Source organism: Hordeum vulgare, chromosome 3H, assembly GCF_904849725.1.
Source record: "Hordeum vulgare subsp. vulgare chromosome 3H, MorexV3_pseudomolecules_assembly, whole genome shotgun sequence".
NCBI lineage: Eukaryota > Viridiplantae > Streptophyta > Magnoliopsida > Poales > Poaceae > Hordeum > Hordeum vulgare.
Genome location: NC_058520.1, coordinates 50,075,677 through 50,103,537, shown reverse-complemented (window position 1 = coordinate 50,103,537; position 27,861 = coordinate 50,075,677). Strand labels below are relative to the sequence as shown.

At 44.2% G+C, this 27,861-nt stretch overlaps 2 protein-coding genes across 2 annotated transcripts; both read right to left on the bottom strand.

The window, feature by feature from the left end:
• Positions 1-1,015: 1,015 nt before the first annotated feature.
• Positions 1,016-2,096, bottom strand: LOC123439491 (citrate-binding protein-like). Its single transcript, XM_045116202.1, has 2 exons — positions 1,755-2,096; positions 1,016-1,513 (listed from the first exon to the last, which is right to left on the bottom strand). Exons 1-2 carry the CDS (start codon positions 2,028-2,030, stop codon positions 1,118-1,120), a joined length of 672 nt encoding a protein of 223 aa, XP_044972137.1. The 5' UTR covers positions 2,031-2,096; the 3' UTR covers positions 1,016-1,117.
• Positions 2,097-18,800: 16,704 nt separating this feature from the next.
• On the bottom strand, positions 18,801-27,607 carry LOC123442923 (serine/threonine-protein kinase tricornered-like). Its single transcript, XM_045119105.1, has 13 exons — positions 27,266-27,607; positions 24,251-24,425; positions 23,876-23,959; positions 22,964-23,205; positions 22,628-22,871; positions 22,376-22,455; positions 22,206-22,290; positions 21,485-21,616; positions 21,274-21,387; positions 20,352-20,399; positions 19,796-19,877; positions 19,510-19,560; positions 18,801-19,425 (listed from the first exon to the last, which is right to left on the bottom strand). The coding sequence occupies exons 1-13, from the start codon at positions 27,451-27,453 to the stop codon at positions 19,337-19,339; spliced, it is 1,614 nt and encodes a 537-aa protein (XP_044975040.1). The 5' UTR covers positions 27,454-27,607; the 3' UTR covers positions 18,801-19,336.
• Between the last annotated feature and the right edge of the window lie 254 nt (positions 27,608-27,861).

The window sequence follows — 27,861 nt, the reverse complement described above, 5'->3', positions numbered from 1 at the left end:
GATTGGCTCAAGCTTCAAGCAAGAAGACTCCACATTTTATATTTGTGAGAAATCACTTTGAGTCCATAGGAAAGTCAATATTATTAAAAGGGGATGAGGTATTATGATGAATTTGTTGCTCAAGTGCTTAGAGATAGCCACCAAAAATACGCAGCCACTTTCCCACAAAATATATCTGTCCCGAGCCAAATATGTAAAATTGGTGCCACCAACTATTTCTTTTCTGTGCCACCAACTATTTCCCAAAAATGCTCTTAATACGCGATTTTGAATCATCGGATGCAGAAAAGAGGACAAGTAAATGATGACTGGCTCATATAGATCACCCTTTTTCTTTTCTGTGGGGGCTCGAGCGGGAGTGTTCGGTGGTTAACCTATCGAATAAATGGTTGTTATATGTCTACTCCTTTAACGGTATTAAAAAGACTTTACCAAATAACTATATATATTAGGAAAAAAACATTCTCGAAAAGAAGTCACGGGCATGCTAGAACCTAAAAAGAAGTCACGGGCATGGCAAAAAAGCGTACCAAAGCCTAAACCGAGCCTAAAAAGGTGTCCTCGAGAGCAGGTGGAGATGCTCTAAGCATATGTGGACTCACCTTGACAACCAATAGATATATCAGCTATTTTACATTTTTAATTTATTTATGATAATACAAATTTTATTTGATTTGTAAATTTTGAGATTTTTATCTGGTTGTAATAAACTACTTGATTTTTAAACTCTAGGCAATGTTTAGATTTGTATGCAAAAAATATATAAAAAAATGATGTGCGCACACGAAACGCGTCAGTCGGTTGGTTAGACTGACCAATAAATTACGAGCAAGACCGGACATCGCACCTAGCAGCAGATCTAGACAGATGAAAAGTGGATAAAAACAGTGTACACTTGCCTCAGGGTTGGAGTTGCCTTTAGAGTACGGAATGAAAATATATATTAAAAAATTAGAAAAATAAGTCACATGCCCCTAGGGTTCACATGTGTGTGTACTACTCCAAGCAACGAAATTTATTCAAACTCTGATGGTAATCAATAATGTAATATACATAGGGTGGTGTAAACATATACAACACGCTAGTACGTATTATAACACATATGGCTGTCTACGGTCTAGTAGTGCTTAGTATAGAGAGTGACGTTGGTCCATCGTGACTCCATGCAGCTGGATTGGTCGTGGTGCTGCATGTAGACTCCGAACTTGAAGTAGTAGGACTTGCTAGGGGTCACGTTGGTGCTGAACTTGTGCTCGTCATCGACATACACGGCCACCGTGGATGCGCCGACGTCGTGCATCACGTTGAGGCGGAACCACCGGTCGTAGATGTTGGCCTCGACGGCCGCCCCGCTGTAGAACCGTAGGACGCCGTCGTAGACATGCAACATCAGAACCGTCGAGTGCGCGGCGCCCTCCTCGTTGTGGATCTGCATCACGGACACGCCGGAGGTCCCCGAAGGCACGTAGCCGTAGCCCTCGAACTGCCACACCCCCGACGAGTAGTCATGGTCCTGAAAGAGCAGAGTAGTTCATACTCCCTCCGTTTCAAAATATAAAACATTTTAGAGATTACATTAGGGGACTACATACGGAACAAAATAAGTAAATCTACATTCTAAAATATGTCTATGTATATCCGTATATAGTTCATAGTGCAATATTTAAAATGTCTTATTTAGGAAGGGGGGGAGTATATGTGATGCCATGGCGGGTCTGGAACGTAGGAATTTCAACAATGTGATATGTACTTACTCGGAGCCTGACTTCGGAGCGCGGGTTGGTGTGTGTGGCGGTGTTGAAGGGCTTGTCATTTCGGTGCACCCAGAACGTCCGCACGCCGTTGCGGTACTCGAACCGCTGGCTCTCCGGCACGTTGTAGGGGCTCTGAACCTGGAAATCGCCGTCGGCGAGCTGCACCTTCTGGAACCCGGCTGTGGGGTTCCCGCTGCCACCGGCTGCCGCGAACGTGCCCATGGCCACGAGAAGCAGTAGGAGATGAAGCCACGGGCTACTTGTGAGAGAAGCCATTTTGTTTTGGATATGCAGGTGTCCACAATCAGCTGTTAGCTGACCTCTCTCTAGCTGGCTGGTAATCTGCCTTGCTTCAGATCGATGTGGGACTGTGGGAGAGGTCCAGCTTAAATAGCAATCGGCCAGTTTGATGCGTGTGGGTGCATCACGGACGAAGCTCGCGCGCGTTCACTTGGTCTGACGTGCATTGCGATGCACGGTATAGATGGCCCAAGCACGTACGAACGTAGTCGCACAGCCACTCGTGGAAAAAAGGCCTTTGGTCGCGGTTCGCAACTGCCATTAGTCGCGGTTGCGCAACCGCGACCAACTAAGCGCGACTAAAGCCCCCCACCTTTAGTCGCGGTTTCTTAAGAACCGCGACTAAAGGCCCGTCCACGTGGGCGCCAGGCGGCCGTCGGGGCGGAGGACCTTTAGTCGCGGTTCTTCTGGCCAACCGCGACTAAAGGCCGCCACAGGTTTAGGGTTTTAGCGCGCGCGCCCCCCCCCCCCCCCCCTAAACCTGTTTTCTGTTTAATTTGTATTGTTTTATTTCTTTTGTGCTTTATTTTAATTTTGAAGGAATTTCATATATTCTACGGTACTACATACATGCATATGAATGTACAATTTCAAACAAATTTGAAATTAGAACCAAAAAGAATTCAAGAGGAATATACAATATATATTCAATATCATCGGATGACCATATACAATTTTGAACAAGTTTCCATACATAATTTAATGCATATAAAGTTCTACGTCCTCGTAATGGTGTTCTCCTTTAGGATGGAGGACTTCCCTGCTGAACCATCCAGCTAGTTCCTCTTGAAGTGGTCGGAAGCGAGCTTCTGGACTAAGCATCATCCGGAGGTTATTCCTCTTAGCATTGGTATCACTCGGAACCCGCTCAGAGGTGTATCTCCGGATCATCTCACAGACATAGTATCCACATAGATTGGTCCCCGCTGGCTGAATATCCCCAGCATTCTTCGGCTTTGACCTTTTGAATTCTAGCTCTTTTTTGAATTCACCGACCTTTGTATCTACGAACCGTCTCCAAACCCTACGAGGCAAAGAAAATTAAATGAACAAGAGAGTTATTAGTTACTTGATATTAGGAAATGAACGAAATAGGCCGATCGATATAGAGCGCAAATGAATGAAAATAATTACTTCTGCAGCATTCTTCTCATGCCGCCCCAAAGCTTTGGATCCATATTCAGAGAGTCGTGAACGAGACATTCTGAGGTGTTAACTTTAATTACTAGCAGAATCCAGTGGAACCTGCGGACACGATACATGCACAGTACGTCATGCATAACTCATCGATTAGCCGGCCACATACCATGCATGGAGTAAACAAAAGAGAATGTGCTCAAGACAGAAACACTCACCCAAAATGGTAAGGAAATAGAATATCACTTTTGAGTTCCTGCTTTGTAAGAAACTGCCACAGGTCTGCCTCCATGTCGGCGGGGTGATGCTCCAACACATGTCCATTAACGATGTGTGGGTCAATGAACCCAACATCATGGATGTTCCTTACTCTGCATTCCTTAATCTTCATTCTGCATGTATAATAGCGGACACAACAATATAGTTAGGACATATATATAGTGCAGGCAATATGAACGAGATGGGGTAGAAATAAATCACTTACAGAACGTAGCAACTGATGATAGATTTGTCGAGATCGCGCAGATTGAAAAGCTGGAACAATTCACTCAGTTCAATTTGTACATAGTAATGTTTGAAGTGATGCTCATGTCTAACTTCCGCATAAATATAATCTTTGGCGCTTTTATTTTTTATGTAACCCTTGTACCATTTCAGCAGACCTTTCATTTGTGGAGGTAGATCCTTTTCCTGCGCAGGCTCGACGAGAGGCCCATTCTTGACATATGTAATTACTACCTCCTTCACTGGCGCCTCATCAAGGCCTAACAGTTCACGAAGAGTAATACCTAAGTTGGCCGCTTGTTCTCTGGCACTCGTTGCAGTCAATCCCTGTGCTGCCGCAGCTTGTATGATCTCGGGGGCATCCGGACCGGCGGCTTCCACTATAAGCGGGGCAATCGATTGTTTACTTTGTTCCCCGAGCTGGGCAACTTGTTTCCCGCTTTTTTTACTTTCGGCCTTCTCCCGCTCTTTGTTCTCCTTGAACATGAGTGCCTGCCTGCGAAGTTCACGTGCATAGTCGTCAGGCAGATTCTTCGCGGCTTGGGACGGTGTGCTCAAAAATGACTTAGCCCACTTCTTTTGCTCATCAGAAAATACTGGCTTGGGCTCGGGCTCTCTTTTCTTCTTGCAGTCCGCCTTCCATTTCTCCAAATCAGCAGCCGCGGCCGCGTCGACTTCCTCGGCACTACGTTCCCAAGGCCTTGTGGGGAGAGGCTTCAGTGATGGCTCCGGTACCTTTGTGGTCTTAGGTACATAAGGGTCCGGGTTAATAATCCAGGACTGCTTCTGCTTCTGCTTCTTTGCCGGAGGTGGATTGGGGGGCGGCGTCTGATCACCCGCCGGACGAGGACTGGGGGGCGGCGTCTGATCACCCGCCGGACGTTGTGGACTGGGGGGCGTCGGCTGACGTGACGGAGGTGTAGGTGAACCGCCACCACCACCACCACCACCACCACCGCCACCGCCACCACCACCACCGTAGGGGGGTGGACTTGTTGTCCTTGGCGCCTCGCCTGGAAACTTGATAAACTTCTTTTGCCATAGAATGAAATGGCGCTTGACATCTCCAAGTCTTTTCTCCCCTTCAGGTGTAGCAATGTCAATCTCCAGGTCCTCAAACCCTTGGACTATGTCCTCCACCGTGACACGAGCATAGCCATCTTGAATGGGGTTGTTGTGGTGGAGTGCTCCAGGTAAACATGGTAAAGCACTGCCGATGGCTACCTTCATGGACATGTTCCCGATAGGATAATACAGATGACATTCTTTCATCTCCTTTATATCGTCCACGGGGTAGCGAGGAGGCTCCGGTGCAGTAATTTCGACCACCAGAGGCTCCGGTGCAGTAATTTCGACCACCAGAGGCTCCGGTGCATTAATTTCGGTCGTCGGTGCATCTGCACCAGCCGGTGGGGCCTCCGTGGAAGCCACGCTGCTTCTCCGCTGCTGGCTTCCGAGATCCGCTGGATGATCTTCATGCTGCACCCGAGCTGCATCTCTTTCGGCTACTAGTACACTCATGGTTTTCTTCATCACATCCATTTCCGATGCCAACCGCGCCACAACATCTGCTTCCCGATCCATCTTTCTCTTACGGCTTCTGTAACCGTACGGGTCATCGTTCTGGGGGAACCCTATTTTCCACGGAATGTGCCCCATGCCTCGTACACGTCCTCCGTGTTCAGGATTCCCGAGGGCTTTTGTCAGCGCGTCGTTCTCTCTGTTGAACTTGATCTTCCCCTCTTGAGCATCCCTCATTGCGTCAATAAGGGCTTGGGTGGGTTTAATTAATTTGCCCCGGTAAACACACTCCCCTGTCTCCGGGTTCAGCGTTCCCCCATGCCCGTACCACCAGCTTTTGGCCCTTGGGTCCCATCCCTCCGTACCTAGACGGATTCCTCGCGCCCTCAGCTCGTTCTCCATCTTCTCCAACCTAGGCAACAAAATGCGATACCCTCCTGGCCCCATAATATGATTGTACTCCTTCTTAGCCGCATTTTCCTTATTTTTTTTCGATATTTGAATGAACTGCTCCGATTTCTTTTGCTTCACAAATTCTGGCCAATCATGTTTCAGTTTCTCATATTGTCCTTTGAAATCCGGAGTCTTGTTCTGCTTGACAAAGTCATGGGCTAGATTTTGCTTGAATTTCCGGAATGCGTCGGCCATCTTATGAAGAGCGAACTGTTTGACTAGCCTCCTCCTCTCCTTGTTTTCCTCAATCTTGTTACCCTCCTCATCGAATTTGTTGTATTCCGGAGGTAGAACGAAATGTTCCATAAGCTTCTTGAAGCAATCTTTTTTGTTCTCTTATCGACAAAAGTGAAACCTGCAGCAATTCGTGCCTTCTTTGGCTCATTCCACTCCTGGACGGTGATCGAGACGTTGTCTCTAACAACGGCTCCGCATTGGCTGACAAACTTGGTGGCGTTCTTGCGGGGCTCCAGCGGCCTGCCGGTTGCACTGTCGACAACCTCGATGGTGCATGTTTCTCCTTGTTTCATCGTCTTGGTTGCGCCACGCTTTGACGACGTACTCGATTGTTTCGACGATCCGGCCGAGGGCTAAAATAAGAAAGAGAGTCGCGCGCGTTAGTACACACATATTTATTCAAATCAGTTAGTTTGTATCACCAGAGGCTCAATGTATATATATACCTCGGCGCCGGAGGTGGTTGCTACTTCCATTTGAAGATCATCGTTTATCGACGTTTGTTCGGCATCATCTTGCTGACGGCGCCCTTCATCTTCACCGTCAAGGTTCAGATAAGAAGAGATATCATCTTCTTCTTCTCCGGTCGGCACATATAGAATATCGCTGTTTATGATGCCGAACATATGTGCTTCACCGTCCGGATCATAGTTGTCCATAATCGGGTCAGCTCTATCGTCCGCCATTATGTCAGTCCTGAAAACATGTAGTAAAAACAAATTAATTAAGTGAAGAAGGGGGGCGGTGGCGGTGGCGGTGGCGAAAGGGCGGTGGCAAAAGGAGGGGGCGAGGAAGGGGTGGGAGAGGGTGTCGCGGTAGAGCGCGAGACGGGGCGGCAGACGACGGCGTCACGGAGAGTTTTAACTAGAGTTTTTGACCGTGAACCTGCTGCTTCAGCTTTGCACTGGCCGACCGCCGATTCGCTGGTTCATTTGCTAGTTTTTTTCAATTTAGATTGATTAATTATTTAAATTGATGATTTTTTAACTCGATGATCTTTTTTATATTCGATGAAACTTTTTCATATTTGATAGTCTCTGTTCTTTTTCATATTCGATGAAACTTTTTATATTCGATGAAACTTTTAAATAGATAGTCTCTGTTCTTTTTCTTCCAAGACGTTCTTCCAAGACGTTCTTTTTCTTCCAAGACGTTCTTTTTCTTCCAAGACGTTCTTCCAAGACGTTCTTTTTCTTCCAAGACGTTCTTCCAAGACGTTCTTTTTCTTCCAAGACGTTCTTCCAAGACGTTCTTCCAAGACGTTCTTTTTCTTCCAAGACGTTCTTTTTCTTCCAAGACGTTCTTCCAAGACGTTCTTCCAAGACGTTCTTTTTCTTCCAAGACGTTCTTTTTCTTCCAAGACGTTCTTCCAAGACGTTCTTTTTCTTCCAAGACGTTCTTCCAAGACGTTCTTTTTCTTCCAAGACGTTCTTTTTCTTCCAAGACGTTCTTCCAAGACGTTCTTTTTCTTCCAAGACGTTCTTTTTCTTCCAAGACATTCTTCCAAGACGTTCTTTTTCTTCCAAGACGTTCTTCCAAGACGTTCTTCCAAGACGTTCTTTTTCTTCCAAGACGTTCTTCCAAGACGTTCTTCCAAGACGTTCTTTTTCTTCCAAGACGTTCTTCCAAGACGTTCTTTTTCTTCCAAGACGTTCTTCCAAGACGTTCTTCCAAGACGTTCTTTTTCTTCCAAGACGTTCTTCCAAGACGTTCTTCCAAGACGTTCTTTTTCTTCCAAGACGTTCTTCCAAGACGTTCGTTCTTCCAAGACGTTCTTTTTCCAAGACGTTCGTTCTTCCAAGACGTTCTTCCAAGGAAGCGAGGAAAGGCGGGCGCGGCGCGGGAAAGATGAAGGATAGGGGTGAACCAACCGCGACGGCGAGGGCGGCGACGGCGGCGACGACGGCGAGGGCGACGACGACGGCGAGGGCGACGGCGGCGGCAGGCCTTCGGCGCGCGCGCGACGGTTGGAATCGGAGAAGACGAGAGAGATGGAGAAGACGGCGGCAGGGGAGGCGACCCGCACTGTATTTATAACCCCCCCTTTAGTCGCGGTTGGGGACGAGACCCGCGACTAAAGGGTTTTTGGCGGGTTTTTTGCGTTCCCGCGCCCCCCCCCCCTTTAGTCGCGGTTGGGGAGGCGACCCGCGACTAAAGGGTAACCTTTAGTCGCGGTTTGCCAGACCAACCGCGACTAAAGGCCCCCCCCAAATCTTCTTTTATTTTCAGAACCTTTTATCTTTTTCTTTTCAGAAAAATCATCATTGCTTTTATAGAAACTTCAAACATTTTATTTTCTGTTTTCTAAGCATATTTTCGTAGGAAAAATATGCATAGAGACAATACATTGAATCTGCCTAAAACGGGACAGAAAAAAGAGAATCCATTCAAAGGGAACATTGGCCACAGCCTCTCTCCCCCCCCCCCCGGCCTGGGCCGGCCTTCGGCCTCGACCCATCTTGCTCACGCCTGCCTGGTGCGGTGGCTGTGATGCCCCGCTGAGAGGCCTCTCGCCCGAGCCGTGAGCGCGCCGCCCCTTTCTTCTCCTATCCGCCCGCTGAGAGGTCGTTTTTGCGTTCCCCGCGCGCAACGACCTTTAGTCGCGGTTGGTCTGGCCTTTAGTCCCGGTTGCACCAACCAGCCGGGACTAAAGGTTAGATGACCAGCTCTGGATTCCTCTTCTTCCCGCCATTTCTTCCCTGTCTTCCCGCCTCTTTCTTCCCGCCACTTTCTTCCCGCCTCCTGTCTTCCCGCCTCCTGTCTTCCCGCTCCCACTTTTCCCGCCATTTCTCACTACATATATGTAGCCCGGCTTGGCCAGCATTATCACATCTCTACAATCTCTCATCACTCTCTCATGGCTTCCACCGCACCCACTCTAACCTACCAGCAGGTGGAGGAGCTTTGCGCCTCGAACTACCCTTGTCCACCGGGCTACCGCGTCCCCACCGGCTGGAGCCTAAGCGCCGGCGGCGTGCCGGTCCCTCCCGTCCCTCAGGGTACTGCGCGCCGGGCGGCCATCACGAACCACTACTACCTCGACCTCACGCCGGAGCAGCGGATGAATCCCCGCTGGCATCCCGATAACCAGCATACTTGGGACGCCTTCTTCATCAATCGGCGTGAGAGGGCGCTCGCCAGGTATGAGGAGGACGGTCTGCCTCCTGGGAACTTCCACGAGGCCGGCCGTCGGCTATGGTGGTACAGCCGGACTCTGCAGAGCGTCATGGACTACATCACGGCCGGCGATATCCCCCGCCTGCGCTACCCTCAGTTCGAGCCACGAGCGCCGCCCGCGACGACAGCAGCGACGACGACGGCGGCAACTTAGAAGGCGACGACTACCAGTACAACGACGACAGCGGCTATGAAGACTACGAGTATGCATATTATACGCCTAGGCAGGAGTATGACTAAATCACTCCAAATTTCATGTATCATCAGTGGTATCTCGAATCATTCGAAAATGGACACCAAACACATCACGGGTAATATAATTCACATGATCCATTCAACAAAGTTTGGTACAATAAATTATTACACATCATTTCTTCCCTTGTGTCCCTGCTTGCTTACGATTGTGCCGTATCCATGGAGCATCCTCATCATTTAACTTAATGCTTGGGTCGGTGTTCACTTTGAAGGGCGGAATTTCAGCAAACATATTATAATCTTCTGACATGTCTGTCTTGTCCTCCACTCCCACGATGTTTCTTTTCCCTGAAAGAACAATGTGGCGCTTTGGATCATCGCATGATGTACTGATCGTTTTCTTATCTTTCCGTTTCCTCGGTTTGCTACTCATGTCCTTCACATAGAAAACCTGAGCGACATCTTTCGCTAGGACGAATGGTTCGTCAAGGTAACCAAGATTGTTGAAATCCACCATTGTCATTCCGTATTGCTGGTCCACCTTTACCCCACCTCCTGTTAGCTTGAACCATTTGCACCGGAACAAAGGGACCTTAAAGGAGGGTCCATAGTCAAGTTCCCATATCTCCTCTATGTAACCATATCAAATACCTCAGCACCAGTGCGTTCCGCAGGCTTCGGCCGGTGATCTGCCTTGCCGTTGTAATGCTTGCCTTTCTTTCTTACTGGATGAATTTTCGAAAGAAATCGACGATGCCCAAGGTACACGTTCTTCTTACAATTTGGCAAATGTACACTTTCAGTCTCATGTAAGCAGTGCGTGCATGCATTGTATCCCTTATTTGACAGTCCCGAAAGGTTACTAAGAGCAGGCCAATCGTTGATGGTTACGAAAAGCAACGCTCGTAGGTCAAATTCCTCTTGTTTGTGCTCATCCCACACACGGACACCACCCCACAGCTGTAAAAGTTCATCAACTAATGGCCTTAGGTACACATCGATGTCGTTGCCGGGTTGCTTCGGACCTTGGATGAGCACTGGCATCATAATGAACTTCCGCTTCATGCACAACCAAGGAGGAAGGTTGTAGATGCATAGAGTCACGGGCCAGGTGCTATGGCTGGAGCTCTGCTCGCCAAAAGGATTCATGCCATCCGTACTTAGAGCAAATCTTATGTTCCTTGCGTCAGCTGCAAAATCTTTGAACCATCTGTCGATCTTTCTCCATTGCGTTCCATCTGCGGTGTGTCTCAACTCCCCGTCCGACTTACGGTCCTCTTTGTGCCATCGCAACAACTTGGCATGCTCTTTGTTCCTGAACAGACGTTTCAACCGTGGTATTATAGGAGCATACCACATCACCTTGGCGGGAACCCTCTTCCTGGGTTTCTGGCCCTCAACATCGTCACCAGGGTCATCGCCTCTGATCTTATAACGCAATGCAGTGCATACCGGGCATTCATTCAAATTCTCGTATTCACCGCGGTAGAGGATGCAGTCGTTGATGCATGCATGTATCTTCAGAACCTCTAAACCTAGAGGGCAGACAACCTTCTTTGCTTCGTACGTACTGGTGGGCAACTCGTTATCCTTTGGAAACATATTCTTCAACATTTTCAGCAAGTTTTCAAATGCCGAGTCAGCTACACCTGCCTCTGCCTTCCATTTCAGCAAATCCAGTGTGCAGCCCAGCTTTTTCAGACCATCATCGCATCCGGGGTACAGCGCCTTTCTGTGATCCTCTAACATGCGATCCAAATTCTCCCTCTCCTTTTCAGTTTCGCAGCGTCTCCGTGCATCAGCAATGGTCCGACCAAGATCATCAACGGGATCATCACGTGCCTCTTCTTCACCTTCCCCTTCACCTTCAGCATCCTCCATGAAAGTATCACCGAAATGAGCAAGATAGCTTTCATCGATGAAATCATCCCCTTCTTCATCTTCTTCCATTATAACCCCTCTTTCTCCATGCTTGGTCCAACAATTATAGCTTGGCATGAAACCGTGCCGAAGCAGATGCATGTGAACATCTCTTGAGGAAGAGTAACCCTTCTGATTCTTACAGTTAACACATGGACAGATAACAAAACCCCCCCGCTTGTTCGCATTAGCCACTACGAGGAAATCTTTCAAACTCGTAGTGAACTCGCCGGAGAGTCGGTTAACGTACATCCATTGCCGATTCATCTGCATTATTATAATATAAAATATATAATTAACCATCATGCATTTGTTAAACTAACTAGCTACAAACAATATAAATTAAACAATGAACTACACACATGCATATTTTATCAATGACACATCAAAGGTTCATCAAGTTGCTAACCGCGATCGAGGAGTGTGGCTCCAACACTTCATGTCATGTTTGTTTCATGCTCTTGGGGCATTTCATCAAACACCTTATGTGCATAAGAGGAACCAAAAGCAAACCTAAACCCTAAGTGTGAAGAGAATGGCTCTAAATGGCTAAGTGTTGGCTGCTGGATGGGTATATATAGGGGAGGGGCTTTAGTTGCGGTTGGCCTGGCAAACCGTGACTAAAGGTGCCCGAAGGCCTTTAGTCGCGGTTGTCCTGGCCAACCGCGACTAAAGCCCCTCACGTGCACCAGCTGGCCACCGAGCGCCCTGGGCCCAGGCCTTTGGTCGCGGTTCACCTCCAGAACCGCGACTAAAGGTCCCATTAGTCGCGGTTCCTACAGCTTCGCGACTTATGGGGCTGGACGGAAGCCTGTTTTTCCACCAGTGAGCGGTGTGATTGGATATGCAGTCCTTTTCCTCTGTGCGTGCTCCTTTGGACTCGTGGTTTCATATTCAGAGATCAGGCGGGCCTGTGGAAAGCGGGGCCAAACACCCGGCTTGAAACGTCACGAACAGGGTTCATGCCGGACACACACGGTACGTGTTGTACGCCGTGCTGGGCATTCTTGCGTCGTAGTTTCTATATAGATACATTGCGGTGCTCGGTTGCTTTCTCGTTGCAGCCTCGCTAGCTCAGCCTGACTTAAAAGGAAGCTGGTTGAGAAAATACTGACAAAAAACTAATATATACATATTGTTCGGTTGCTCGCATCTAGTTCTCTTACATTAAAGAGGCAATTTTGTCATAGTGTTTGATGTTATGCATTGGCTTGCGTCATGCAAATATACAGTGTTTGGTTGTATACACGAGATATGATTAAAACTAAAAATTATACTTAACACACAATGTGACTCATGACTGCGGTGGACAGTGACCGTGGCGTCGCGTCCGACACAATGAACACAAAGTCTCGGGCGAGTGTTGTTGTCAGTGCCACGGCAAATTAGTTGCTAGCGTCGCCGCTGCAGAGAAGTCCTACGGGGGAGCGCTGAGGCGGATGGCGAGGGAGGAGAAATGCAGTGCGTGTTGGAAGATGGTGACTGTGGTGAACAGTGGTCGTGGCGCCGCATGCGACACGATGAGCGCGGAGTCTCGGGTGTATGTTCTTGCCGGCACCGCGGCAAACTAGTTGCTAGCGTCGCCACTGTAGAGAAAGTCTATGCGGAGTAGCGATGAGGCAGATGACGGGGAGGAGAAATGTAGTGCGTGTTGGGCCATGGCGATCGTGGTGGATGGTGGTCGTGACTCCGCGTCCGACACGACGAGCACGGGGTTGTGCACGAGCGACCCCGTCGACGGCGCGGCAAACTAGTTGCTAGCCTCATCACCGCAGAGAATGTCCTCGCGAAGATCGAGGACGGAGGAGGAGAAATGCAGTGATCGCGCCATGACAGCGTCAGTGTGGTAGGACGAGAGAGAGGAGACCGAGATGAACCACGAAATCGACTCCAGTGTAGTAGGACGCGGGAGAGGGACGAATAGGAGGGCTCTGAGGCAAAGGACGAAGGTGAGAAATACAGTGCGCGTCATGATGGTGTGAGTGCAGTAGGATCATGGAGAGAAGGCCGATATGAACGACGACGACGATGACTCTACTGCGGCAAGATGCGAGAGAAGAGATCAAGAGAAACCACGCCGGCCTAGATGAATGATTAAGTAGTCTCTTAAATCACACCACACATATGCATATGTATAAAATGAGAAAGATGTAGATTTTTTTCATTTACGATCGTCGAAACAAAAAACTTGCAACATGAATGTCGTGTGAAACTGAGAGATTAAGATGCTGGACAAAGGAAATTTCGAACGATTGACTGTGCGAGTTGAATTAGAAAAAAATCATTCAAAATAGCTCCAAATGTGAACATAAAATTGAGCATTTACTATCGACGAAAGTACGAACCGGTCGCAAAAATAGAACTATCACATCGATATGCATAATTTTTGTGCAGAGATTATATCGAATTGAAGCACCGTTGGGTGGATTAGAAGGAAGAAGGAAGAAATGAGATTAGGGAGGAGCTGAGTGGAGTTAGAAGGAGATATCAGGTACACGTTGTGTACTAGCTCGCATTCCTCCAGCCTCTTGTCATGCAAGGGGTTCGCCCCATGTGCACTCGATGTGGCTCAACTCAACCTGACTCGTTGAAAACTATCAATTTAAACGTTCCTAACGAGACAAGTCCAAAAAATGCTTTGAGTTTCGTGCTATGCAAGCCCAAAAATAAACAGAGTGACCCAAATAATCCAGTTTCTTTTTACGTAGGCCAGGTTAGGCCTAATACAGGCAACCAAGGCATTTTCTATTTGACGCCGCAGACGCTATTTAACATGCATTTTTGTTAACTAGCGCTTGTGGCATACATAAATGGGTCGGCCCATCTAGGCGTCATTGACGACTTTTTTTCAAAAAATTATATAAAGTTTTTTAAATATTGATAAAAAATATAAATTTCAACGAATATTTTTTAAGATTGATAAACCTTTCCCTGGAAATCGATGAACCTTTTCTAAAATATTAAAATTCTATGAACTTTTTTGAATACCGATGATCTTTTGAAAAAATTGATGAACATATTTTTTAAAATGGATGAATTTTTATCAAAATTGATGAACTTTCTTCAATTTATGAATATATTTTTCAGTTCAATTAACTTTTTTTAAAATACATGAACTTTTTTTTAATTTCTATGATTTTTTTAAAATTTAATGAACTTTTTAAGAATTTAAATATTATTTTAAAAATTGGATAAATTTTTTTATCAATTGAAATGAACTTTTTTTCAAATTGATGAACTTTTTTCAAAATTGATGAACCTTTTTTAAAGATATGATTTTTTCCAAATGGATCAACCTTTTCTTTAAATCTGTAAATCTTTTTTGATTTCATATTTTTTTTTGTAACAAATAAAAAATCTGTGCATATTTTTCTATTGGATCAACAGAAAAAAGAAAATTGTACAGCATGCTAGTGGGCGGCCCATGGCAGTGATGCTGCAGGCGCTGGTTCGTTAATGAGCGCCTACAGCACTGCATAGGAGCTCCCGGCAACCGAACACATCCATTGTAAATACGAAGGTTTATGTCTTGTATGTCAACGTGTAAGCTAGCCCCTCACCAGTTTTGGTTTTGCTTTCTTTTTTGTAACATGCGCGGTACAAAAATGGGTACTAGCGGCTCATGGATCTAGAAAACTGAAGGAGAACACTGAGAGGAAGATGTAATCAGGAAAGGAAATGTTTGGTTCGTGGGTGTAGTAGCCTAGTAGGGTTCAAAAGTTTTATGTGTCCCATCAGAGTTGGACACAAATCTCTCCCTAATAATAAAGCAAATAGGGTTTCTGGTCGTCCGTCGTGGTATTTTTATAAAAAAGCCCCTATGATTTTTTGTAATAGAACCCGCAGTCCTTGGCCCTTCTTCCCGTTTCGTTTTTTCGTAACGCCCCCTGACTTATCTATTCCCGTCCTCAACCGCAGGGCTGACGGGCGAGGAGGCGATGGAGCTCGTGGCGGGGCCTTGTCGCCGGCGACGCGAGGCCGAGGGGGCGGTGTGCGGGTGCGTGGAGGCGGGGTCGAGGAGGGATGGCGCGCGGGTGCAGGAGGATGAGGAGGCGCGGTGGAGGAGGGCGGCGTGCAGGTGCGGGAGGATGCCGGTCGCCGGCTTACGGCTGGGGCGAGGAGGCGGCCCACGTACGCGAGGATGCAGGGTCTAGGAAGCGGCGCACGTACGCGAGGATGCAGGGTCTAGGAGGCGCAGGATGACGCCGTGAGGCGGGGTCGAGGAGGCGCAGGAGGATGCCGGCCGGTGGCAGTTCCCCACGGTACGAGCGTACCTCAAATTCTTCGCTCCTGTCCTCTACCGCCCGCTCGGAACCACCCCCGTGGCTAGGGTTTCGGGCAGGGCTTCGCCGGCGCATCTCCGGCGGCCCTAGGTTAGTCCCTCCTTCCTTTTTGGCTGGGATCCTCCACCCCTATACCTCACCTTCTCTTCCTATCCTCTGCTACAGATGCAGATGCACACCATGGGAATTCCCCGTCCACCACGGTCGCCGGCGTCAAGCGACGAACCTCCCAAATGCAGTGAGCTCCTTGAGTACAGTCAGATTTCTCCCTCCTCTGGCTCATCTATTCCTAGCGCAAGTTTTATTAAAAAAACGCAGATAAAAAATGTGTGCAGGCAGATATTTGTAGCATACACATGGATTAGGCAATTGTTTTCCTATGCGTTTGATAAGTTAGTAGCCCCAGTTATCTTTATGGGTGTTACTTTCTTTTGGATACATTCACATCTGAACAATGGAAGCTCGTGTAATACTGAATGTTATTAGTCATGCCATTACAGTGTGATTTACTATCTACTTGCTCAGCATCTCTGCAAGTAATGTTTGTAATTTCTAACAAATTTCAGATACTGTACTGACCTTATTTTCTAAAGATTGACCCTAAGCGATGGCGCTTGGAGATAAACTTTTAGCTAAGATGTTATTCTGATGCTTTCTTCGATGAATTTGTCTAATGGAATCCGGGTATGTTCTTCACCTTTATCATGTAATGCCCCATATTTGTGGGATGTGGGCTGATGAACAAAGGGTTATCTGTGCAAGACAATTTGCAAAGTAAAATAATGCCATGCACTATAATACAATCTGAAAGATAGGTGCAGGGATGAACAATCAGCAAAGGATTGTGCCTCCATGCCTAGGGCCTGGCTACGACACTGCTTGTAGTTGTCATTAAACAAGATTCCAACTGAATATAAAACACAATGCTGGATGCGTGCTATGTAATGCTAAATGTATATTGCAGCTATAATTTTTAACTAGAGGTTCTCCAAGTTAGACAAAGGTTTTCTTCATACTTGAAGTTTTTATATCTTCCTGTCATATGAGTTGTAGTTTTCTGGACCATCTACACACTTCAGAGAAGTTACTTTAAATTGCTAAAAGCAAGATAAAGTAATACAGGCTTTGCATGTTTGACACAGTTCTCCCTCATTCCGAATCTAAATATTTATATTTTTCATTGTAGTTGAACTCCGGTAGACATGACGACAAGTCGACAATAACATTATTTTCACAATATCACTAGAGACAAGGGCAACCTTATTTGTGACAATTGTCAGAGTTAGATAGAAAAAGTGGTGCGCAGCGGCGTCTAACAAATTGTGAAACGAGCGACATCTAAGAATTCTCACTAAATTTGGATAGTCGCTTTTTTGTCCCTTTGCAACCCAAGGGCATAGGCCTGTCAACCGGCTAGAGAAATGCTTGGAGATACCTTGAAGCTCCCCTAGGACTTGATGCTTAGGCGGAGATGGCCATAATTCGGACGAATTTCGTTTTTTCAGCAGAAATTCAAAGCATAGGCTCGTGCTCAACCATGCACGAAATTTTTTACAAATTTACCTTCTTGAACTAATGGTCTGAAGTGGTGAATTTTTGGTGGGTAATGCAGTGGTGAATTTTTCTGATGTACTACGATTTATATACTAGAAAAGATTACGCTTGGAATAATCTATCTCAGTCATTACTTATTAGTATTTCTGATCGTGTGTGTGTCATGTAGATCTAATATCTATTTGTAATTTTGGATCAGTACACTTGCTTCGAAAGTCAGAATTGCATTGCGAGACAAGACAAGTAGCTCAAGAAATAGTTACTGTATTTCTTTTGGCGGAGAAAGAAGTAGTTACTGTCAAACACGTGGTATACTGAGATAATTACCAATGACAATGTGTATGGAGATCTGATGTTATTGTATACTTCTGTGGCTGAAAACCTTTAATGATTTTGTGTAAAAGACTGACTGATTATCCAACCTCATTTAATTTGAATATTTGATTTGTGGCAAGCAGATCATCAGACTAGATTATTGGTTATGCAAGAAAAGCAAAAGAAGCTACATTTACATGCTTGATTTGGAGACTTGCCAGCTGGGTGAAGAAGCTTAGTGACAAACATCCACATCACTCCAATAGACCCAAGTTGAGCATATGTTAGATGGTCTGAATAACACGAATGGTTCTGACGATGCTCCTTTGATGCGCTCATTGGCATGCAAGGCATAATATTTCACTTTGTTGAGAATGCAATTACAGTAAGGATCTCTCGTTTATCTTATTTTAGTCACCGTTGTTGGAATGAATTGCTCAATGTGAAAAAAGTAAACTCAGTGTAAGCTTTTGAGCTGCAATATTAGCATAGTGAAATTTTAAAGGTTTCATTTAGACCTAAAAATGGTTGATTGTTCTTTCACAGGACAATCTACCCGCAAATGCAAGGAACAAATGCATTGCCGTATCATGTGCAGGAAGACGTGCGATATTATGACAGTTCTTTTAATTTTTTCTTTCTATGTTGGATAATGTATGCTCCACTTATTAATAATTAGTACTGGTAAGTTCAGCACATATATCACAATGATGTCAAGTACATATATATAAGCTAAGATTTTGTCCAATGTGTTGTACAATGCGTTGCTATTTCTTCAGTCGATGTAATTTTCAAACCATTGTGAAAATGCTCAATTGCCTAGCTCAAATGACGTTGAAGCTGAGAAGCATCAGCATGTAGGATGCATGGTCTGAATTTTTGCACCGAGATTCAAATGATATCACAGCTCATATGATGCACAATGTTTCTGAAAATCCAGGAGCCTATGATCAAATTTAGTTTATGAGTTTGGAGGACCAGAATAAATGTCACATATCCTGAACCAGTCTATCGAAGAACCATGCTGTCAATAGGTTCGTTGCTTTTGTCATCGGCAACGCATCATTTTTCTTCCGTTGCAACGCACGGACATTTGTGCTAGTAACTTATAAAAACTTCTCCGGTAGTTTGTCTAGTCGTTGCCGCCCGCCTCCCCCTATATGTACTATATATAAAAGCAGTAGTTCAGCTATTGAAGGTTTGCATCTAGGTGAAAAAAAATACAATGTTATAGGAAATGTTTAAAACACTTGAAAAATAATGTAATTCACACTCAAGAAAATAATGTATGTTTTCATCATTGATAAAAAACAAGTTGTGCAGGGAATGTTAGAAACATAAATTTTGCGTCCTCGAGAACAAAGGCAATTATAGAATTCTATGTGAAATAATCACCCTCGCCTCATTCAGTTCTTGCACATGGATGTTGCAGGGAGAAATAAAGAGACACTTCCACCAAAATACAGTTTAATGTTCAAATATAACTGGCGAACAATACAGTAAACAAAAATTAGGCATTTCTGCAACGGGAGACCATTGACCAAGGGCCATGTCTCTGAATGGAAATCTTCTGGTACATATGTATCAAACACCATCAACAACAATAGCTTAGCCTGCCTCAGTTACCACCTTATTTCGCTTCCATGATCAAATGTTAGCGGACCAGGAACTGCCACAAGAGAAGGCAGCAATTTGCTCTGCCAACCTGGGCAGCCAGCCCTCCCAAACATGCCCATCTCCACTTGGTTGGAACACGCTACACCAAACACGACGAGCCCACCGGTGGATGGACCATTTGTCTAGTCCTTAGCATACTATTTTACAGCTAGAGCTTTCTTGGATTTCTACAAACTGCTCGCCAATGATTTAATAGGGCAGAAACCTGGCTAAAAACAAGCAGGTTGTCCAGACGAAGCCACTCCATTCAGTCGTTTGCATGCTAATTTAGTTTAGAAAAATCTCAGCAACAAACAGAACCACGCCGGGTTATGGACTCATCGGATCCCCAGAAGAAAGAGTGTGCATGTGTGTGTCCTTTCCATTTGGTTCTCTCGATGACTCCATGCCATTTGATCCTGAGATGAGGAATTACGAATAAGATAAAGCAGAGAGAGGGCAGTTATCTCAATGGAACACACGACTTTGGCAGAATTTGTTACCGAATATAGCACCAATAGAGGGCCTTGTTAACGATGAGCTCCTTTGCATATCTGCAAACATTTATAGATTTAGAAACAGCAAAGGATTATAAATAGCATGTATGTCACTTAGATACTGGTCATTTTTCATGAAGTGATGTTTATGCTATGAAAATCTGTCATTTATCAGTTTACAAAACATAATGACTAATGCTATGAGAAAAATGCCAATAACACTAGAAAACAAATCCATACTTGCAATCCAACCATATTTCACAACATGTAAAATTATGTCAAACACACAAACCTGCATGTTTTAATCCTTTCACGGCATCAAAGTTTTTGTATGTATATCCCACAAAGCTGAGATCTTTCGAATTCAGCTTCGCCTGTTACCAAAAATATACATAAGAACTCTGGGAGTGCAAACCGAAACATAGGTGTGCTTCCATAAGATAAACAAAACATTAACAATATGGGCAGGTAATTTGAACTTTGAACTACTACAACAATGTAATAAATACCAGTAGGCAGTAGCTATACGACTCATGAGAAACTGTGGGTCTATCACAGATATATGCATAGTGGAGCAGCCTAATGGTTAAACAGGTCTTGAAACACATAAGTGTCTCGTATTGCAATACTCAAATGAAGTGTTTTGTACTTCTATTACACAGAAATAAAGAAAGATATGGCTAATCCTATCGCAAACATATCTTGTTCTATCAAACAGTGGGTCTGAGATCATTACAATTTGATGGAATGTAAACAATTCATCACTGTGCATAGTAAATTAAGATGCAAAAGCCAATGCAAACATTACAAATGCTATTGCGCTAGTTTATGAACCTCAATGTGTGTACCTTTCTTGATGGCCCAGAACCTCTTCTTGCTGGAGGGCTATTATCCATCTGCAGCGCAGAAACAAGCATTAAGTTGTAGGGATGTAATTCACAGGGTGAAAACAAAACATGAAAATAAAATAAACAGCATTTCAATGCACAGAGAACAAGAAATCCATCCAAACTTTGCAAAAACAAAAAAAAACAGTTTAGTTGCTTGAATTTATGAAAAGCTTGCTTGGATTTACAAAAGGTTGCTTGGGTTCATTAAAGTTTGCTTGGGTTGAAAGGGTTGCTTCGATTTAAGAAAATATTTTTAGATGTATACATGATTTATTCCTTATTTAAGATTTAAATTTTGAAAATAATATTCACTTCTTTATTTTATTATTTTACAATCCAGAAGACATCTAATTTGATAGTATCTTGAGAGGCAATCATGTAATCTTTCTACGAATATAATTTTACAATTAACAGTATTCCTAAATCAATTGCAATTAATGATTTTCCAAGATTAATTGCAATTAATGCAATCAATGTTGTTTCCAAATAGTGGCGATGTCATGGGTACATCATTGGAGCCGTGTGGGACTTTGGATGTAGATGGTTGAATGGTCGGGATCGTTTGGATTCATCAAACTCTGCTTTTTTAAGTAGTAGTTGATCTTATTTCATTCAAATTATAGTATATGAATACCCCTTATACAGCCGAAATAATATCTACCAGAAATCACCTGATATACACAAATGTAAGTGTTCCTAACACTTGCAAGTTGTAATACAAATAAAAAGCGATAATATAAAATCAAATAATGCTGGTGGGTTATAAATAAACGTCTTCTATCGCATAATTCCAAAGGAAATACTTATATTCGATGGAGAATGACAAAGTTTGAATTGCACAGGCAGGAGAGGACTGTCAATAAATGGATTACACAATTACCTCATCAAACTTCATGAAATTCTGTGTATCCAATTCATCATTTACTTGAGGCTTAAATGCTGCTTCCATTTCATAAAGTTTATCCCATGCAACTCCACGGAACCAAGGATGGGCCTAATAATGAAGAAAATGATATGTTAAACACAGATAGACTAACAAAACAAGAATTATATTTAACTAATTATTTCTTTTGTGTGTCAGTGGGTCCTACCTTTATTTGATCAGCCCCTGCACCACCAATCCTGTGGTCAACATCACATAATAACCGGCAGATTAGATCTCTTGCCTCAGGAGACAACCTTGAATCGTCTGGAAATTTCACATGGTTTCTCCAGTGCACAATCTAGAAAATGGCAGAAATTTGGCAGAGTCAGGATAAAATGTCTTCGGGTGGCCGCATATGAAAAATGTTAACGACATTAATAGAACAAATGCAGGCCCAACTACACTTGATTATGCTTCTCTCAAAAAAAAACTACAGTTGATTATGCTCATAGAAGGCAATCTAGAAATACACATCATCATAGCAGAAACATCATAAAGAAATAAGTTTAAAATAATTATGTCTTTGTAAACTTACTGAAAGAGTAAAACATGATCAAGAAGTGGGTACTCTGTCACTACCAAATCAACATTTTTTAATATATAACAATACTGATACCATAAGCTTTGGAAGAGCAAGCTTATAAGCCATACAGCTGCAGCATGCTTTCTTCAGGTTCTTGCAGCTTGAACTTTAAATTAAACTAAAAATAAATCAGTTGTTCAGTATTGGTGCAGTCTAAATTCGATGATAAGCCTAAACTGAAGATAATCATAATCCATACAGAACACTCAATGAACTACTGATATGTTACAAATAAAAAGGTGAGCCCACCAATGAGTAGTAATTTGAATTGGACACTAAGCTAAATGTGCTGAGTAAACCAAACCTTTCTGCATGTGGTTATTGGATCATCGGAATAAAATGGTGGATACCCAACAAGCATCTCATACATTATTGCACCCAAAGACCACCTATGGATCAAAACAAAATATAATGAGACCATTTTCAAACTAAAGAGTAATAAATACAAACAAAAGGTGTCTGAAGATGCTGTACCAATCGCATTCCATTCCATATCCTTTCTTTAGCAGAACTTCTGGAGCAATATAGTCTGGGGTTCCAACAGTTGAGAATGCCTGAATATCAGTATGCATTTGTAGTAAGAAAGGCTGCCGCGGAAACATCGAGCGTGCACACACGTGTTTTTTTCCAAGAAGGGTGTAGAAGCGATACCATGAAAGCAAAAGAACTATACAGGACCAATGAGATGATCGATATGACGATATGTTAACTATAAAGCAGACATACCAGTTTTCTTCTGTTCATCTGCCAGTGCTGAAGTTGTTCATGTTGACTTCTCCACCTTCTACCATTTGCAGTTTCAGAGAGTGAACTGTCGACATCCATCGACTCCTTCAGGTTGTCATCGCCCATGGGTTCATCTTCACTCAAGGTTGAGAGCTTTGAACAATCAATTGGTTTGCACAGCCCAAAATCCGACAACTTCATGTGACCATTCTTGTCTAGAAGCAGATTATCAGGCTTGATATCTCTGCATATAATAGCAAACCAAATATATATATATATCAGAAAGATGGTAGAGTTAGACTAAATTAGATGCATTTAAAATCAAATATTTGTAACCTGTGGATATAGTTGTGCTTATGAATGGACTCAATAGCAAGGATGGTCTCAGCAATGTAGAATCGAGCCACGGGTTCAATTAAGGTATCTTCCCTCATGAGAAGGGTCATGATATCACCACCAGGGAGGTACTCCATAATAAGGTAAAGATACTCCGTATCTTGGAAAGAATAGTATAGCTTCACAGTGCAGTGACTAGCAACTTCAGCCATCAAGTTTCTTTCTGCTCTAACATGCTCCACCTAACAGACATGTTATAGAACTTGTAAATCCAACAAAATGTACAGATATTTTGAAGATATCATCACATGGCCATGACAAAGAAACTAAGACGAGAGAAAAATGAGTGGAACGTTTGTGGGCTTCGCACAAACAAAGTCAGGGATAGAACAAAACAGGATTATCATATACACTAGCCTTTGGTTTCTAGCAAGTTCAAGTTCGAATTCCTCAGAGACTAAAAAAAAGGCTAGCCATTTAGCTGGCCTTCTTTCAGAAACTCAAAAGAAGGCCAGCTAAATGGTAAATACACATGCTCCTACACATGAATACATACAAATATGTACTAGTATGCATTGCAAATTCGGTTTTGTACTTCTGTTTTCTTTTCGAGATAACAGTGACAAAAGCTGCAGTGAAAAGCAAATGTATGATATGGAAAAGAAATCCACACTGCACTGCATATTTTGAGGGGGGGGGGGGGGGGGGGGGGGGAGACAATCCTTGCAGAAGTGTCACATAGAGTCTTAGATGCAACAAGAGTTTGAAGAAAATTTTGACAGGATAGCAAAGCGCCATGGTAAATATTAATACTTACAACCATCTAAGCACATTCAACATAAAAAATGGTCGATAGAATGAATAACTACGAAGCAGAAAGCATGAAATATCCAGAAATAGGAGATATCTTACTTGACCCCTGATAACCATATCAGACTTCTTCAGTTTTTTCATTGCATATATGTTGCCAGAGGTCTTCTCCCGGCACAGTCGAACCTATTATAATAATAAATTATAAACAGCGAGAAGAAGGTCAGTGAAGGATTTAAAGTAACAACAAATGAGTTTATGCTCCAACAAACAGTTGTCACTTCCCCTAGTTTGAATCTTTTAGGACATACAGAATTACTTGAAGGTAAATACATCACCAACAACAACCAACTTATAGTACCATGGTCCAAGCTATGCCGTGTTCTTTGGCAAAAACACATGTGTCATTTAGCAGTGACACCGCAGATGGAGGTGTGTGTGTGCAGAAAAACAGAAACTAAATGCGCAAGAGCGAACCTCTCCAAAAGCGCCTCTCCCAATAATGGTGAGCAGCTCAAAGTCATCCACGCAGATTTTGTGCCTTTTAAGTCTCATGTACTCAGTTTCCTTTCTCTCCAGGTCTTTAATTAAATTGATTTGCTGCTCCCTGGGAACTTCAGAAGTAGCTAGCTGCCGCTCCAGTCTAAAACGCCTGCAATACATCGGATTGTGTTGTGAGATGCCAGGAACAGACAAAAATCAAACAAATTTACCATCTGGGGAGGGGCATATCTGCTTAAAATGGAATTGTAATGCCAAAAGATGAGCAAGGTGGCTAATCAATATGACAGAAGTGACACACCAGTACAAAACTTTCACAGTTGAAATTTATGCAGGTAAACTTCAAATATATAAAATTGATTGATGTCCCAACAAATGCAATCCCTAGCTTGAGTTAATACAAGACCAAAAAACCATGTGTGCATTAATAAATATTTAACACATAACAGGACCACAAATGAAAACAAAAGCCCTGTTACATATATGGCCTGAAGTTAATGCACTGCATTAAAGAAAGTACTATATGACATCAACTACTTCTGCATTGTGCTTCATCATGTTGTTTTACTGCCAATATATATGGAAACAAGGCTGTTTGACCTTTATAAAATAATGTATGCTAAAACAGAGAATCATATTGTTGTTTTCACACCACCAGTTTTGTAGATTTATCCTGCAAGAAAATCTTTAAAACAGCAACTCTAAATCCCGTGATCCAACTAAGCAGGGCAGTAGTCGGTACTATGAACTTAGCTCAACAGTTAGCAGCACGAAAATAAAACATAACTACGCCGTGTCAGCAATTTGACCAACAGCATGGTGCACTGAGCAGAAATAAAGCATTCCAAACACCTAACAGAATCAAATGGTGTCCACACCCAAAACATGTCTGATAAAAGAGAAACGGGTTTTGATCCTAGGCTCCTAGCTCTAACAAATGCATACTAAACTGAAATGGTTATTATGTACATACCTGACTCCGAGCAATCTAAATTAGTACTAGCATAATCAATACATCGCATGTATACACTATGTCATCGACTACGTGTCCACCGCCTATTCATTTCAGGATCGTACGAATCTGTAACACTACATTGACGGTTCAAAACCCTCACGTAATATACCCTAATTAAAGGTAGCCATTTGTCGGCTTGTAAACTAAAACCAACGTACTATACCATCTAATTATACACACAAGAACAAAATACCACATAAGACAAATACCGACGCAATCTCAAAACATGCACGATAGCATGCCATCAATGCATCATGATCAGAGAACCATCACGACAGTAACATTCCAAACCCACAGCTAGTACGGTGAGCTCAGCTTAACGGCTTTTCATGGCAAAAATATAACAGTGCAATAACTGCTACATACCCCATGATTGGAACCATTCTTACTTGGCGCATTGAGCAGAATCTGAGAATTTGAAGCACATACAGAATGAAGTGCTGCTCACCCCAACTTATCCACCGGAGCTAAATCCGGCTACTGCAACCCCAAACTGTGTACTAATTCCAGGATCTCATTGTCTTAAAATAATAATTCGAAAATCTAAAGCAACATCTGATGTCATACCACACTAGAATTCCTCAACACCATGGCTGGTGATTACATACCCACTGTGTGCCATTGCATTAAAAAAGGTATATGACATCAACTTCTTTCATCTAATGTTCTGCATTGTGTTTCATCACATTGTTTTACTTCCAACATATTTGACCTCTGCAAAACAATGTATGCTGACGCAGAAAAATCATGTTGTGTTCCCTCAGGTCAATTTTGTACATTTATCCTGCAAGAAAATCTTTACAACAGCAAGACACAAAATTTCATAACCCAACTAAGCAGGGAGTAGTCACTACTATGAAGTTAGCTCAACGGTTTGCAGCATAAAAACAGAACATAACTACTCCGTGTCAGCAATTTGACCAACAGCATGGTGCACTGAGCAGAGACGAAGCATTCCAAACAACTAGCAGAATCAAATGTTGTCCACACCTAAAACATGTCTGATAAAAGGGAAACAGGGTTCTTTGATTCTAGCTCTAACAAACACATACTAAACTGAAATGGTTATTATGTACACATCTGGCTCCAAGCTAAATTCGTACTAGCATAATTATATGACATGCATACGCTATGCCATGGACCACGTGTCCACCACCCATTCATAAAAGGATCACATGAATCTGTAACAGTACATTGATGGTACAAAACCGTCACATAATAAAGGGAACCATTTGTTGGCTTGTAAACTAAAAGCCGACTTACTATACACTCTAATTATACACGCAATAACAAAATATCACATAGGACAAAAATACCGATGCAACCTTAAAACATACACGGTAGTAGCATCCATGCATCATCATCCGAGAACCATCACAACAGTAACATTCCAAACCCGCTATCCAACTAAGCAAGGCAGTAGCTATTACGAGGAGCTCGGCTTAACGGCTTTTCTCGTGCCAAAAATGGAACAATACAATAACTGCTCCATACCCAGTGATTGAACCATTTTTACTTGAGTTTTACTTGGTGCATTGAGCAGAATCTGATGATTCCAAGCACCTACAGAATCAAGTGCTGCCCATCCCAACTTACCAATCAGAGCTAAATCAGGCCACTCGGGCCCCAAATTGCGTGACAAGCTCGACTAATTCGAGAATCTCATTGTCTAAAAATAAACAACTCGAGAATCTAAAGCAAAATCTGAGGTCAAACTACGCTAGGAATCCTCCAGACCATGGCCGGTACAGCTACCGCCGCGCGCGCCCCGCTTCCCCGCAGGCACCCACCCCAAGAATTGACCCCGAATCTAGCAGCTACAAGCCCCCAGCTCCAGAACCCCGAGCTCGAACCGCTCCCAACCGAGCTCGAACCCCCTCGATCGAGCTCCGGGGCGCGAGATCTGCCCGAGGCGGGCGCAGCGGCAGCAACTAAAACCGGGGGCGGGAAGGCGGAGGGCGGGATCCGATCGGTACCTCTCCTTGCGCTCCTGGATGTTCTTCATGTGGGAGCGGTAGTGGTTCTCGATGAACTTCTTGGCGGCGGCGACGCGCTCCATGGTGAGGGTGGAGGCCTCCCCCTCCCCCTCGCCCTCCTCCGCCACGGCGGCGAGCGGCTCAGCGACGGCCGCCGCCGGGGGCGCGTCCGACATCTCGCTCTCCATCCCGCGAAGAAGACCAACCTCCCCGCTGGCCGCTGGCTGCTGGCCCGTCCCCTGCGTGCCTACACCTCTCGCTGTCTCGCTCTCCGGGGGCCCTTTTGCTGCCCTTTCCTGCCCCTCGGTCTCTCTCGGGTCGGCGTCCTCCGTCTGTCGCTGTGCGCGCCGGGGTATATATACGGCCGTCCACCGCGCCGGCTGATTGAGCAGCGGGACGGGAGGTTAACGGGGCGGGTTTGGTGTCATGGCGGAGGCTTAACTCCGTTGCACGGACAGCTGCGCACGGGAACAGCTCGGGCTTTTTTTTTTTTTTTTCCTCTCCCTTCCTTTTCCTTTCTTTTGCCACATTTGAATTTTGCCTCCGCTTGTTAGTTAGTGACACGTTTGAGTTTGATAGCCTGCACCACCCCAAAC

Coding starts and splice junctions, on each gene's coding strand:
- LOC123439491 (XM_045116202.1), bottom strand. CDS start 2,030: ATGGCTTCTCTCACAAGTAGCCCGTGGCTTCATCTCCTACTGCTTCTC. Junction 1,514..1,754: donor GCTCCGAAGTCAGGCTCCGA/GTAAGTACATAT, acceptor CTGCTCTTTCAG/GACCATGACTACTCGTCGGG.
- LOC123442923 (XM_045119105.1), bottom strand. CDS start 27,453: ATGGAGAGCGAGATGTCGGACGCGCCCCCGGCGGCGGCCGTCGCTGAG. Junction 23,960..24,250: donor GGAGAGGCGCTTTTGGAGAG/GTTCGCTCTTGC, acceptor TTATTATAATAG/GTTCGACTGTGCCGGGAGAA. Junction 23,206..23,875: donor ATATGGTTATCAGGGGTCAA/GTAAGATATCTC, acceptor CATGTCTGTTAG/GTGGAGCATGTTAGAGCAGA.